The sequence below is a fragment of the Acanthochromis polyacanthus genome, chromosome 14 (assembly GCF_021347895.1).
Source record: "Acanthochromis polyacanthus isolate Apoly-LR-REF ecotype Palm Island chromosome 14, KAUST_Apoly_ChrSc, whole genome shotgun sequence".
Classification (NCBI taxonomy): domain Eukaryota; kingdom Metazoa; phylum Chordata; class Actinopteri; family Pomacentridae; genus Acanthochromis; species Acanthochromis polyacanthus.
The window spans coordinates 17,891,261-17,906,330 of record NC_067126.1 but is presented as its reverse complement, the minus strand read 5'-3'; the positions used below and the strand labels follow the sequence as shown (position 1 = coordinate 17,906,330).

Genomic DNA, 15,070 nt, shown 5'->3' with positions numbered 1-15,070 from the left:
GATGGAGAGCGTTTGTGAACAGCAGTCTTCAGCTCTGCCCACAGATTCTCCATTGGATTCAGGTCTGGACTTTGACTTGGCCATTCTAACACCTGGATACGTTTATTTGTGAACCATTCCATTGTAGATTTGGCTTTATGTTTTGGATCATTGTCCTGTTGGAAGACAAATCTCCGTCCCAGTCTCAGGTCTTTCGCAGACTCCAAAAGGTTTTCTTCCAGAATGCTCCTGTATTTGGCTCCATTCATCTTCCCATCAATTTTAACCATCTTCCCTGTCCCTGCTGAAGAAAAGCAGGCCCAAACCATGAGGCTGTCACCACCATGTTTGACAGTGGGGATGGTGTGTTCAGGGTGATGAGCTGTGTTGCTTTTACGCCAAACATATCGTTTTGCATTGTGGCCAAAAAGTTCCATTTTGGTTTCATCTGACCAGAGCACCTTCTTCCACATGTTTGGTGTGTCTCCCAGGTGGCTTGTGGCAAACTTCAAACGAGACTTTTTATGGATATCTTTGAGAAATGGCTTTCTTCTTGCCACTCTTCCACAAAGGCCAGATTTGTGCAGTGTACGACTGATTGTTGTCCTATGGACAGACTCTCCCACCTCAGCTGTAGATCTCTGCAGTTCATCCAGAGTGATCATGGGCCTCTTGGCTGCATCTCTGATCAGTCTTCTCCTTGTTCGAGGCGAAAGTTTAGAGGGACGGCCGGGTCTTGGTAGATTTGCAGTGGTCTGATACTCCTTCCATTTCAATATGCTTGCTTGCACAGTGCTCCTTGAGATATTTAAAGCTTGGGAAATCTTTTTGTATCCAAATCCGGCTTTAAACTTCTCCACAACAGTATCTGGGACCTGCCTGGTGTGTTCCTTGGTCTTCATGATGCTCTCTGCACTTTAAACAGAACCCTGAGACTATCACAGAGCAGGTGCATGTATACGGAGACTTGATTACACACAGGTGGATTCTGTTTATCATCATCAGTCATTTAGGACATCATTGGATCATTCAGAGATCCTCACTGAACTTCTGGAGTGAGTTTGCTGCACTGAAAGTAAAGGGGCCGAATAATATTGCACACCCCACTTTTCAGTTTTTTATTTGTTAAAAAAGTATAAAATATCCAATAAATTTCGTTCCACTTCACGATTGTGTCCCAGTTGTTGTTGATTCTTGACAAAAAAATTAAAATTTTATATCTTTATGTTTGAAGCCTGAAATGTGGCGAAAGGTTGAAAAGTTCAAGGGGGCCGAATACTTTCACAAGGCACTGTACTTGAGTTTCACCCATTGACTGTATAAATAAGGCTTCACCGAACTACCGCGTCCTCTGATTTCCGGCGCTCTAGGAACTACGTCAGCCTATTCGTTGCGCTGATTGGTTGTATACCTACCCAGTTGCTGCAGAGTGATTTGAAAGACAACCTTTTAGCCTGCCTCCCTCCCTGTTGAGAGTTCCTAGACCCTTGTGTCTTCAGACCTGGGTCTAGCGCGGCTAGGCTAGCTTCCTCCCACAGTCCAAAAACATGCTGAGGTTAATTGGTAACGCTAAATGTCCGTCGGTGTGACTGTGATTGTTTGTCTCTATATGTAGCCCTGTAAAAATTGGTGACCTGTCCAGGGTGTCCCCTGCCTTCGTCCTAAGTCAGTTGGGATGGATTCAGCTGGGATAGACTCTAGTTGTATAGATAATGGATGGATGGAATTGTTGACATTTTTAACCAGTTGTGGACAAACCATGCCACTCTGCAGAATGCTCCATACATGCTTTTCTATGGTCAACACCAAATATAGGTGTATGTGAATACCAAACACTGAAACCATGACCTAACGGTGCTCAGTGGATGTGCACTATTGAGTTGTAGGTCACCGTTTTAGAAGCATTCAGAACCCAATGCACAGTCCCAGGTTATACTTTGGATTGCGTTTATGGCTGCAAGTGAGTGAAGCATTGACTGGCCATCGGAAGGTTGAAATTTTTCCTTTGGGCTGGTCTTGTTAGCGCTGCTATTTTTCCCCAGTGTTATTAGCCTGCATGGGTAGAGATTCAATAAGCCATCTGAGCTGCAGGATTACAGTTGGTGAAATCTGCAACAGCGGGTACCAGTAACCATAACAACTCAAATTATTATTAAATGATTTAAAGATCACTCCTGCCCTGCAGAGATGGTACCAAACAAAAAGAAAAGCTTTCCTGGCTGATGCTTCAAAGTGTGTTCCAATATAAGGGACTTTAACAGTCTGCAGCTGACAATGAAGACAGAGGTGCAGAGACAAAAATCACTGGAGAGGATTGAGCAGGGAGCAGATCACATCCTCTGTGCTGTAAATCTGCCTAATGAGCTATTCAATTCAGTCATTCAGTTGTATATAAATATTGCTAATTCACAACAAAAGTCATCTCAAGGCACTTCAAATAGTAATGTAAAGACCCTCCAAGAGTATATTATACAGAGAAATGTATCCAAGTGATCCCCATTGTGCAGCTGTAAGGTGAATGAAATCAGCATGGAAATTTGATTAATTTCTTCTTGACTTCTCATCAGTTCTTTTTCAAATTATGAACTATACACAGCCAAAGAGTAAATTAGTTTAATAAGACTAGAATCTAAAAGAACAAGTGTACATGGTTCTAAACAAGAAAGTGAGAAGATGGCGTAGGAAAGAGCAACACAGATCCAACTAGAGGTCAATTACTGAATGCTGTAAAATAAGTCAAAGCACAATACGTTCATGTGATCAGGTTAGACTTCGTTCAAGTCATTTGTTGTTGCATCACAAGAAACAGGAGCTATCAAGTCAAATGAGTCAGTGATCACAAAAACAATTCAACTTTACTTTCAGTGGACAAACATCAAGAGGAAAACCGTAGAATATTAGCTTTCATATTTAAAGTTTTAGTATAACACAAACTAATACAAATGAGCAGACTGTTGGTTTTCTTTTAAATTAAGGATTCATTGATCGACAATTATGTTGTGTCAGTTGGAATTTTGGTGTATCAAAGTAGGGCCCCTTTACAACAAATTCCTAGGCTGCTTTTTTGTTGCCAACCTGCCCTTGGTGAAGCATGAGTGAAACGCAAGCTGTTACACAGCCTGTGGGACAGCTGGATGGTTGCAGCATGTCTGCGTATTAGTTTCGTCAGATGTACATGAGTTGGATAACAAAAAACTGCTTCTGAAAAACATTTGGTACAGACATGTCATAAGAGTATAAAGCTGTACTAGCAGACGTGCACGGCTGTACTTCGGCAACAGTGGTTCTATGAGGGAAATGTGAAAAGGCACACAAAGGGCATGGCAGCACGCCATTTTGGAGAAAGTAATGTTTAGCCTACCATGCTTACCGCTTCATGCATGTTAGCATGCAACATGTGTCAAGTAGCAAATAAACTGTTTATCTGGCCACAAACAAATTCTCTGAATTCATCCTGAATGAAACAACGTCTTAATCTGACTGTAGTCAGTCTAATAGTTGATGAACGCTGACCAACTAACAGAGCAACATTGCCAGCATTAGAGCAATACCACTAGAAACAGCTAGAATTTTTTTTGAAGAAAAGACTAATCATCCTTCTGTGCATCATCTATACATGCTTAATCCTAATTCGGGTTGCTGGGGGGTGGAGTCTATTGCGGTTCACTTAGGGTGCAGGCAGGAAACACCCTGGACAGGTCGCTAGTCTGTCACAGGGCTACATATACAGATAAACAATCACACTCACATTCACACCTATGGACAATTTAGAATTACCAATTAAGCACAGCATGTTTTTGGACTGTGGGAGGAAGGAAAATCCATGTATGCACAGGGAGAACATGCAAACTCCATGCAGAAAGATCCCGAACAGGGGATCTTCTAGCTGCAAAGTGAAAGTGCTAACCACCAAGCCACTGTGCCGCTCAAAGATCAATCAACAAAAAATAATGTCACATATGTCTGGGGTTTATTAAATGCAGCTTATTTTTTCCCCACATCTGCCAACATGTAAATAAACACTGTCTGCCAATGTTGTCTGCTCTTCGCTTGGACTAAACCATATTATGTTACTGGTTAATTTGCTTACTTTAGTTGTCCAGAAAATTCATTCTCAAGTCTTATATTTCTTTGCTGTACCATGTTTAAACCTATGACATCCCTCTATAGCTTATTTTTTATTTCATTTAACCACTTTTTAATCATATTAATGAATGAAACCTCACACATCAAAGATGTTACTTCTTTAATTACAGATTTAATTTAAGTTAGAGCACTGAACATTTCTCTAATGACATTATTAAGAAACAGTGTTTTCATTTCTGTGTTGGTGTTCATCTAAAAGGGATTTCGGGGTGCTTTTATGGTAACAGTTTGGATCCAGATGTTGTACCTTTGCAATGCTGCTTGGAAATTAATACATTTTAAATGATATTCTGTGATTAATCCTTAATTTGACAAGCTGCAGAACATGGCAGGAAACCCGATGAAAAATAAATTTAATGTTATTACAGAATACTATTATTGTTTTTGTTTTGTCATTTTTGCTATGAATACTGGCTTGGCAATATTTACATGCAAATGTTTAAAAAAAAAACACTGGGTCACTATTACTGGGTCAAAGAAAATAAATTTAAATGATCAAAATGTGTTATTTAGTAAGCCATCATTGAAGATTTAATGAAGCTTGTTTTGATCAGCAAAAAAAATAGAGTCATGTTTTACACTTCTAAACTCAATAACAGGTCAAATTTGCTCCGAACACAATAGCAGGGTTAGCGGTGCTGTGTCACAAAGCAGAAAAGAATAATTAATCACTTATTCCTCATTTAGCACCAGAATTAGCAGGTTTCAAATGAGTTTGATCCATCAAATCATTGACCTGTCATGTCACATGTGGCAAATGGCATCAGCAGAACAGAGGAGCTGTTCTGAGAAGCTTGTCGTCTCCACAAGAGCACAGAAGTAGTGAAGGATTGAAGAAGACATGAATAACAACAAATAAAAATGAGAGAGAAAAAAGTGCGGAGTAGATACTGTCATCTTTATGAAAGGTTGCTTTGTATTTGTGAGATTTCCCTTGTCATGTAGACTAATGAGCACTATTTTTGAGAGAGGCTTGGCAAAGAAAAAAAAAAAACAAGTGACGTGCCCCAGGGGCTGCGCCGTATACAGCAACACAGATTGTTGTTGGCTTTTTTCATATTCTCATTATGTTCTCTGTTAAAATCCTACCAGCACTGTTCAGAATGAAAGCAAATAAAAATAGAAAACAAGTGCAGCGTGTTGAACAATACCTACCGATACCCCTGCAGTGCATGTAGTGCAGCGTGGATATTACACCGGATTCGATTTAGCCTGTGTATGTAATTGCACATTAATACTGTTTTCCCTTCAGATGGGCCAAATCAATCCCACTGTAAGGCTCTATGTGGTCACTTTGGATGGCAGCTCCCTCACCACTGAACTGAGACCTCCTGACAGTTTTGAAAAGAGGTACGACTAAAGCGAATTTTAGATGACGACTGCATCATTTATCCAGGTTACTTACAGGCTCACTAATGCCCATCTCTGTCTCCTATAGTGAGTTCTACATCACCATGGTGAAATGGGTGACACAGGAGAGGCTGAGCGTGCGTTGGGTGAATCGAGCTCAAAACATGTCCGTTCTTTCACTGTGTGATGTTGCAACAGGTGACTGCACGAAGGTAAGAAAGTTCTTCTGATCATTCTTTAATCTTGAGAAAGCTACAGTGAATAGAAGGAGGTGTTACGGCCTGACTTGATCTTTCCCCTTCAGAAACACGTGATGACATCAGAGAAGTGGCTTGATCGCCAGGTGAGTGCTTTGTTATTCTTTGTCATTGATTACTTCAGTTATTTTTAATCAGTGGCTTATTCACATGATTTCATAATCAAGTGATGAAAGTCATATGCTCATGGGCAGTGAGTTTGACTAACTAGACCCTTGCTGTAGGTCATCCCCCTGCTCTTTGTCTTCACATTACACATTTCTCTCCACTGTCCCTGCAAAGAATAAACAAACCAAAAAAAAAAAAGGCTAACAAATAATAATGACAGTAAATAAATACCGAGTTTTAAAATAATGACTGAGTTGAAATAATAGCAAAATCCTAAATAACATACATATTTCCACAACTTCATTTTCATTTGTACAACAGGGCGATGCCAAACTATGGAGCCCGCAAGGGTCATGGCAAGAATTTTTCAGTTTTTTGCTACATTGAATAATTATTATCCACATTAAGGTTGAGATTGGGCTGGCATCTATCCCAGCTGACTTAAGGTGAAGGCAGTGGACACCCTGGACAGGTTGTCAGTCACAGGGCTACACAGAGACAAACAGTCACTCACATTCACACCTACAGACAAGTTAGAATCAGTTAACCTCAACAGGTTTTTGGACTGTGAGAGGAAGCCAGAGTACCTTGCACAGGGAGAACATGCAAACTCCATGAAGAAAGATCCCGGGAAGGCCGGGACACTAATCCAGGGATCTTCTAGCTTCAAGCCGACAGCGATAATCACCCATCCACTGTGCAGCCCCTTCTAGATTCTATCAACTTGAAATTATGTCCGTTTAAACTGGTATCCTAACTGGTAAAATGTGAATATTGGGTTTCCTCCTTTAACATTATACATCTGACACACACATGTATTTATTTATTTTTTCCTGCAACATTACATTACAACTACAGAGTAAGGAAAGGGGAATAAAACATAAGACCAGAAAATACTTCAGCTGAACGATAAGGTTAAAATTGAATAAATTCATCAAACTGGTAATTTCAGAAAATCAACACTTAAACCAGTGGCACTGATAATCCTTGTTAACTTCATTTAGATGAATTCAATTGCTTGTTACCAGCTGAGGCAGTTCATTGAAGTTGGTTCTTTTACCATGTGCAACACACTGCAAGTTTTTGAGGAGCACTATGGCGATACAGAAAGGAGAGGTGACACTGATGAATTTATTGCCCTATGCTCATTTAAAAGGCTGATCTTTGACAGTAACCAGCTGATGGTTTTGAGCTCAGCTGCAAAGCCTCAGCATAAGTTTGATGGTGAAACTGTGGTGGGATACATAGTTATTGTTCAGCTGTAACAGTAACAATAGCGAGAGCCACAATGACAGTGGTCATCCTAAGGCTCTATTCATATAGTGTCACAGCAGCAGTCAGTGAGAGAGCTTAGCCTGCTCCTCAAGTTTTATTTATTTGTTTATTTTTACCTAATATAACTGTATAGTATCTGAGCAGCCACAGCTGAGGGTTCTTTGTAGCTACAACCAGCAGCAGTCTATAGGCTGCATGATACTGCATCATAGTGCAGCTCATACATTTCTGCCTGCAGAAAGAATCAGTGCCACTACAGCTGTGACTCTAGCCAGTGTTCCAATTATGGCTGTGACATATGCAAGTTTAATGACTATAACACTGACTACACACAGTGGTAGAGTGTGTGCAGTGACAGTTTAGCTGGTTGAGAGTTCAAGTTCAAATAGTAATAGCTGGACTGAACCAAAACTGAACCACAGCAGTAGCCAAAGTCTGAACAGTGACCACATCCAGCCACAGCTTCACCATCGCAGCAGGCAGAGCTGCAGCTGCTCACAGCCAGCAGCTGGATACTGTCAGAGATCAACCTTTGAAAAAGCAGCAAGAGCAGTAAACGCATCTCCTTCATCTCTCCACTGCAGAGTTTCTCTGAACTGCCAGTGTATTATGACTGGACCAACACACTAACTGTTCACATTAGGGATATTTTGAAAGATTAGCAACTAGGATTTTTTTTAACTCATTGATATCAACACAAATCTAAGCCTGATTCTTTGTTTAGGATCTTCTAGCTGTGAGGCGACAGTGCTATCCACCGATACACTGTGCAGCCCCCATGCCCGACTCAATGCAGAAAATTATTCTTGAAATAACTAACGTATAAGGAAGGTGTGTTCTGGAGGGGAAGTGGAAGGAGCTGGAAAAAAATGCCTTCACATGCATGTTCCTCGTCCTGACTGGGGTCTAAAACTCAAAGATGAGTCAGCAGCCAGTCTGTGGGATGCAGAGAGAGACAGGGCTATATTTTGCCTCATACCGTCTCTGGAGACAAATTCTCAGGACTCATTTCTCTTAATTTTTAAGTCAGCAGGCCAATTTGACCTTAAACAAAAGAGATGTCTCGTGTTGATTTATCTACATCACTCCATAAAAATAAAATTGAAAAAAAAAAAACAATGAAATGAAATTTTGAAAAATCAATGTCATGTAAAACTATTGTATTTTATACACACACCATTTCAATGTAAATGTAGAAAGTTTTAACATGCATTTTTCATGAAAAACAAGTGAGTTATGCCCTTTGAACCATGATCTGCTTGAAGTAAAGAACACCACTGCGCTAAATATTGATTGAGATGGTTAGTAATGGAGTTAATAATGACATATAGATGATTATTGGGATTTTCTGGGTTCTGACACTTCTGGACAATAAACATGACCCAGGTCAAATTGACCCATGACATTATTGCTATTTCTGAGAAATGAATAGAACAGGAGGGTTAAATATTAAACTACTCAGCATATCATGAAATAATGCAGTGCACTGAGAAATCTATTGTTGGTGCTGGAAGCAGTCCTAAAGCAATTCTCACTGTGGCCTTTAGTGGGTTTTAAACTGTTAAAATTCAAGATACTGTCCATTCTCTTTTGAACAAAAAGATACTTTGTCAGTGTTTCCAATTGCTTACACTTTTTGGTCATTATTACCTTCTGTTGATCAATCACATGCTGAAGCTGTTTCAGTCAAAATCTGAACAGGAAAAGGAATAACTAGACACTTTGATCTGCTGAGGGGATTCACTATGGAGTACGTCTTGGATTTCTTTAATGGTAAAACAACAGAGATTCAAAAAAGGCAAAGCAGAAGTGATTAATGAATAAAAACCTTATTTCTATAAGAGAAACTCCCAAAACCATAGTGCTTTTATTAATAAATCAGAAGAAATTACAAATTATTTCTTCTTCTATTATAGGCCTATTTCAGATAAGGGCATTTAGCGGAAGTTAAAAAAAAAAATCTGTGTATAAATATGCATCTGAAAGGGTTGATTGTTGCAAACCATTCATTTTAGAAAACAACCTGCTGGTTTAACTTAAATTTTGAATTACAGGCTAAAATTAATCTTACAACCAAATCTTTTAGTGTTTTTCTCTACATGACAGCAGCTATTTCTAGCAGTTTGTGTATGTTTTCTATTTGTCTCTCGTCCCAGAATGAGGAGCCAGTGTTTTCCAGGGACTACACAACCCTGTTCATCACCATGCCCTTAAAACACAGTGACCACGGGACATTCAACCACATCACTATGATCTCCAACCAAGTAAAATTCTTACAAACTTTGAATAAAATGAATGCATTTAGTGAGGTGCTTTCACTGTTTGAATGAAATTTCCTGTGTCTGTGTGCTTTTTGTTCCCTTATCTGTCTTGCCTACAGGAAACGGCCTTCCAATTATTCACAAAGCTCATATGATTCCATTTGAAGTTTTGTCATTTTAAATTCTAACAGCATTTACTGAAACACCAGAGAATTAGGAATACATTTACTTAAATAAACGAAGGAGAGTGTTGCACAGCAGATGCACTGCACTAGATTAATTCATGTTTCTGCACAGCTAATAAGTGGAGCTAAAGTTTAAGGCTGAAAGAAAGGGCTAGGTAGAAAAGAAACACAAGCAGACCCCTTAAGGACACAGAGGGCATGTGAGGTCATGCTAACATGGTTTTCATCCTCTGCTGTGTTGTGTTGTGTCTTGTGATTCACAGTCTGAGGGTCAAGAGGTCACCCTCCGGCACCTGACCTCAGGAAGTTGGGAAGTCTCTCAAATTCTGGCCTACGATGAGAACACAAACTCACTGTAAGCATTCGATACAAACACCTGAAAGTACAACATAATGTGAGCCAATGAGTAACAGATTAAATTTATATTTTTTTCAGTTATTTCCTGAGTACAGAGGAAGGCTCAACCAAGAGACATTTGTACAGGTACTCTATCAGTTTCGATTTATTATCAAAGTAGGCACTTTCATTCATTCAGGGAAAGTGTGATATTAGCAAAACACCCTTAATCATTTTCTTGTCAAGCTTTACATGACAAGACTGAAAACTTGTCATGTCTATGGCACTAAAATACAACTCTGCAGGCAGCTGCTGGTTAGCTTAGCTCAGAATGGAGATTGGAGTAGTTCTGCCACTACCAGCTCTAGAGTTCACAAAGATATTTGTTACATTTGATTTGTTCTGATAGAAAACCTTCACAATGTCATGCAGCTAGCAACAAATTAGTTTGGCTCAGAACTCTTTGTTACACCAGGATTCCTTTTTTTTTTTATTATAGCATTTTAGTTTGCGTAAAGGTTAAATAAACCATGACCATTATTAGATTCGGACAGACAAAGGTAAAACAAGGTGACACCATCCTAAGCTACACATCTTCTGCCTGTACATTTATACAACTAGATTCATACTTTACTAGGAACATCTGTAAAAAAAATAAATAAATAAAAAAAAAAATATATATATATATATATATATATATATATATATATATATATACACACACAGCCATGGCCATAAGTTTGGACACAAGTACCATGACACTTGTGAATCTTAGAAAATATCACCAACCAAAATAAAATATATTTCATTTTGGTTGATGGCTATGACTGGTATGTATATTGTAAGTGACAATTTTGTGGCATTTTCTAAGGTTCACAAGCGTCATGGTACTTGTGTCCAAACTTATGGCTACACACACACACACTTATTTTTGCAAGCAATTATCTAGTCAATTCTGTGGCAACAGCACAATTTATAGTTTTACTTCAGTTAATGGTCACATTAAACATAATAAGAATGAAATAAAAAGATGTCAGTCACCACGACATAAGTGCTGATGGCAGATGGGCTGCTTTGAGTATTTCTGAAACTGCTGAGCTCTCAACAGTCTGTAAAGTTTTCACTCTAAAAAACACAAAAAACAGCACATTCAGTGAGGGGCAGTTCTGTGGACCGCAGTGCCTTGTTGATGAGGGAGGTCAGAGGCCAGACTGGCTGGAGCTGACAGAAGCCTACACTAACTCAGATAAGCACCCCTTTACAACTGTGCTGAGCAGACAAACAGTTCAGAATGAACAATACATAAAACCTCGAGGCTACAGCAGCAGAGGAGCATGTCAGGTTTCATTTCTGTCAGCTAACAGAGATGTGAAGCTGAGCATTGTTGCTGACCGTGTGCATCCCTTTATGATCACAAATGATCCTCTTCTGACACTCTACAGTGTTAGTGTGATGTTCCTGATGATGTCTATCTACCATACAGAATAGAGAGCAGTACTGATCCTCTCATCATATGTTTGAGCATCAGTCTATTTCTTTAGAATCAGAGACATGGAGCTTTATAATCAAGTTTGCATCCAAATTCAGTTAGAAAAATTAAATAAAGAAAGGTTTGCCAAATTTTAACAAAATCTACAAAAGAAAATGCTAGATGAAAAAAAAAATATGCTGGGAAAATGACATTTCTTACATAAATATAAAGCCAAAAGGTTACAGTCTCCACTCAGAATGGATGATTTTCTCTGTATTTCTAAGGGGTGCTTTTATTTTATGCTTGAATATGTGCAAATTGAACACACACGTTAAACTAGGTAGATAAAAGTTCAGTTTATCAGATAACCTAGCATGCTCACATGTATCAAATGCTACATTTTAGTTTGACAGACTTGTTTTGTCCTCAGCTAAAACCAGACTGGTAACAGTTTCAAGTCCTGTGAAATTGACTTCCTTTGTCCTCACACAGCTTTGTTGTTCTCCTCCCAAACAGAGTATCCACCGTGGATCCATTTCTGAAAGAATGTCTGACGTGCTCCCTTTTCAAATCAAAGTGCACCTACTTCAATGCTGTCCTCAGCCCCAGCTATCAACATGTTCTTCTTAACTGCAGAGGTAGCGCCTGTTGCTGGAACATCGCAGCTGAGTGCTTCATTAACTGTCATCCAAGAAGCTGCATTTTTATGGTTTTACTGCTGTTCTAGGTGCCATTCTGGCTCTTCAAGGAAGTAAGAGATGTTATTATGTAGTAATTGGAGTTAAATTTTGTTTAGTTGGACATGCAAAATGCACATTTTAAATATAATTTTGTGTCCCCAGTGTGGTCTAGCGAGCCACAAAAATGCAAGAAAATACTTTCTTTTTCTCTATTAATGAAAAATGGTGTCGGAGCAAATCAGTTTTGCAGCCAGTTGTGACGTCATTGCCTACATAAGTGAATACAAGAGTCTTCACACACAGCTAGCAGCTCAGTGAACTGCTTTTACTTTTGGTGGCAATGTCACAACACAGTCTTAAAAAAAATGTTTCGCATGTTGCTTGACCAATGTGGCTAACTTTGCCATTAGTCTTGATCGTATTGTTTTTATACTGCTTTTCATGCTGTAAGGTACCCTAAATTCAATTGACTTTTTGATAGGCTTCCATGGTGGCACACACATGTACAAATATGAGCATCATTTCATGATAAAACTGTGCATTGTGTAACCACACACCCCTTTCCTAACTTTGTTAATTTCTTTGTTTCATGTCTCTTTTGTTTGAGATAAGTACTTTTTTGTAATCCGTTATATTGGTTTTACTGCCTCATTTAGACTGGAATATCAGTGGCACAGGTGGGACCAGTACAGCCCACTTTCAGAAAGGGGCATCAGCAGCATCCTAGTTGCATTGGATCTATAGACACTGACAGGACTGCAGCCATACAAAGACATGGTGCAATGAATGATCTGTGCTGTATTTTGAGCTGCACACTTACATTAGTCTATTAAAAAGGGCTAAAACAGATTTTAATAAAAACCTTTAAGCAAAAACATTTAAAGGAAGGCCAATTAAAAAAGGGCTCCTACACTTTGAAAATGATTTTGACAAAAATAGCTACTTTCCCAGTCTGAGAGTCTAAATGTGCCATATGAATGCTGAAAAATGCAAATAAAATCATGCAGTTCCTGACCCCTACTTATATTGCTCATTGGCTAAAATAGTTTGATTGGATCTTTTAAACAGCAAACAATTCAGTTTTAATGAATGTATTAGTAGTTTTATTTTATTAAAGACTGTTCATATACACTATTGGTCAAAAATGTTGTTCAAATAGCTCTTGAGGGTATGGTACCATGATTTGTTCCAACACTGCTTTTATTTGTAAGCAATCAAAAGTTTGGACACTTGTAAGATTTTGTGGCACCAACTTACAAGGCTTGATCAACCTCCATTGCTGCAGAACAGCTTTAAGTTGTTAACCCACTTCTTGTTTCTCGAAAAAGACAGTTTTGTATAATTCTGAAATGTACATTATTTTTCAGTTTTTGGTAACCTTTTTTTTTTTTTTAAATCTTTGGGATTTCACCACTTACATTTGTACCATTTCAAGCTATTTATTGACTTGAACAACTCAGTTTCAATTTTAAAAAAATTGGAAAAATTGAGGCATTCTGAAACTTTTGACTGGTCGTGTGTTTGTACATTAAATAATATTCTCTCAATCTTATGTTACTGTATTTGTTTCCTTTTTAATCTCTTAAAGTTTATTATCCTAAAGTAAAATATGATAAAGGGATAACAAAATGTCAATTAAAGTTACATTTATTGACCTAAAGTTTTATTTCTCCTCAGGCCCTGGAATACCTCAAACTACTCTCCATAAACTGAATGACATGAATGGTGAGTTGTCTGCCACTGATAAACTTGAGCCTCTCTTCTTTTTACACTCTTTCACTAACTTGCATCAGGTATATTCATACATTACATTTCAGTGGAAGCACAGATGTATTTCTTTGAGGTGAAAGTTCCTTCAGCATCAGAAAAGTGCATTGATCGATCAAATCATGTTTGATTAAGTTGCTGAGATTAAATCCTTAAGCCAACATTCAACAACAGAGGTTGAGATAAGTCTGCAAAAATGGACATCATGATGCATTAGGTTTACTGTTAAGTGCTTAAGATGATGTTGAGTGTACATCAGAGGCACTCAGAACAGCGTCTGGGGACTCTGCAGCAGATAAGCGATAATCTTCCTCCCACAGTCATTGCAGATTGACAGATGGTGATTAATTTTATCATGTCACATCTTTATGTGCAGCATAATTTACCATTTGGTCAATCAAGGTCATTTCTTGACTACAGTTAACATGTCTGACCTAGCAGCTGTTCCATTAACTCACTACGCTACTTGGATAGCTTCTGAATCACTTTATTTTGGGATTTACATTAAAAGATTCAATAAAGTAACTGTGCTTTAAATTTAACTTTAAAGAAAGTTTCCTTAGGTGGCTGTCAGAGGATCTCAATTCTGGGTTTTGGTGCTTTGATGGTTCTTACATATGATGACTTTTGCATTTTGAGTCATTAGTGTAGTTATAAATGTCAGTGGAACTTTAAGAGGCTTTCTTGAAGCTCTCCGTTTTCGGTTCCCACTACTTAGAAGTCACATGCCATACTGAAATGATTTTTTATAGTACAGGCTGCATTTGTTGCTTTCTTCTAATGAGAAATAATTGTTCTTGTCCTTTCATCCAGCAGAGCAAAAGACTCTGGAAACAAACGCAGAATTAAGACATGCACTGATAAACAGGACCCTACCCAAGTGGGAAAGAAGAACTGTGCTGATCAACAACTTTGGTAAGACATTACGATGATCCTTCATGTTTTTTTTAATATGGTTGGTGATTATTATTGGTTGTCCTTTATCTTACTCATCAGCATTATCAGTTTGATCATCAATACCTCATTTACAGCAAACAACCAATATGCTTGATCTTCACTCCTTACCATCAGTCAATCTGTCCTTTATCAGTTATTGAGTAAATGGGAATGAAGAAGCAACTTTAGGTTCACATTCACTCATCACATGCATGCAAGCAGTTGGACCATGTGGAATATTAAGGTTACATTGAATACAACTGAAACTCACAAGCATTGCAACAGAAAATACAATATTGTCATATCTTTCCAGACTTGT

The 15,070-nt window shown here is 38.4% G+C and overlaps 1 protein-coding gene across 5 annotated transcripts in view; it reads left to right on the top strand.

Annotated features, from left to right (window-relative positions):
- LOC110969392 (inactive dipeptidyl peptidase 10-like) overlaps window positions 1-15,070 on the top strand; it is a 162,796-nt gene that overhangs the window by 131,039 nt on the left and 16,687 nt on the right. For 3 of the 5 annotated variants that reach the window (XM_051958896.1, XM_051958897.1, XM_051958894.1), the window contains exons 10-18: window positions 5,378-5,475; window positions 5,564-5,687; window positions 5,780-5,818; window positions 9,272-9,379; window positions 9,825-9,916; window positions 9,997-10,044; window positions 11,885-12,006; window positions 13,726-13,773; window positions 14,629-14,730. In XM_051958896.1, the coding sequence (XP_051814856.1) occupies window positions 5,378-5,475; window positions 5,564-5,687; window positions 5,780-5,818; window positions 9,272-9,379; window positions 9,825-9,916; window positions 9,997-10,044; window positions 11,885-12,006; window positions 13,726-13,773; window positions 14,629-14,730 (781 nt within the window). The remainder of the gene's footprint in view (window positions 1-5,377; window positions 5,476-5,563; window positions 5,688-5,779; window positions 5,819-9,271; window positions 9,380-9,824; window positions 9,917-9,996; window positions 10,045-11,884; window positions 12,007-13,725; window positions 13,774-14,628; window positions 14,731-15,070) is intronic. The other 2 variants (XM_051958895.1, XM_051958898.1) reach the window with 1 other exon arrangement.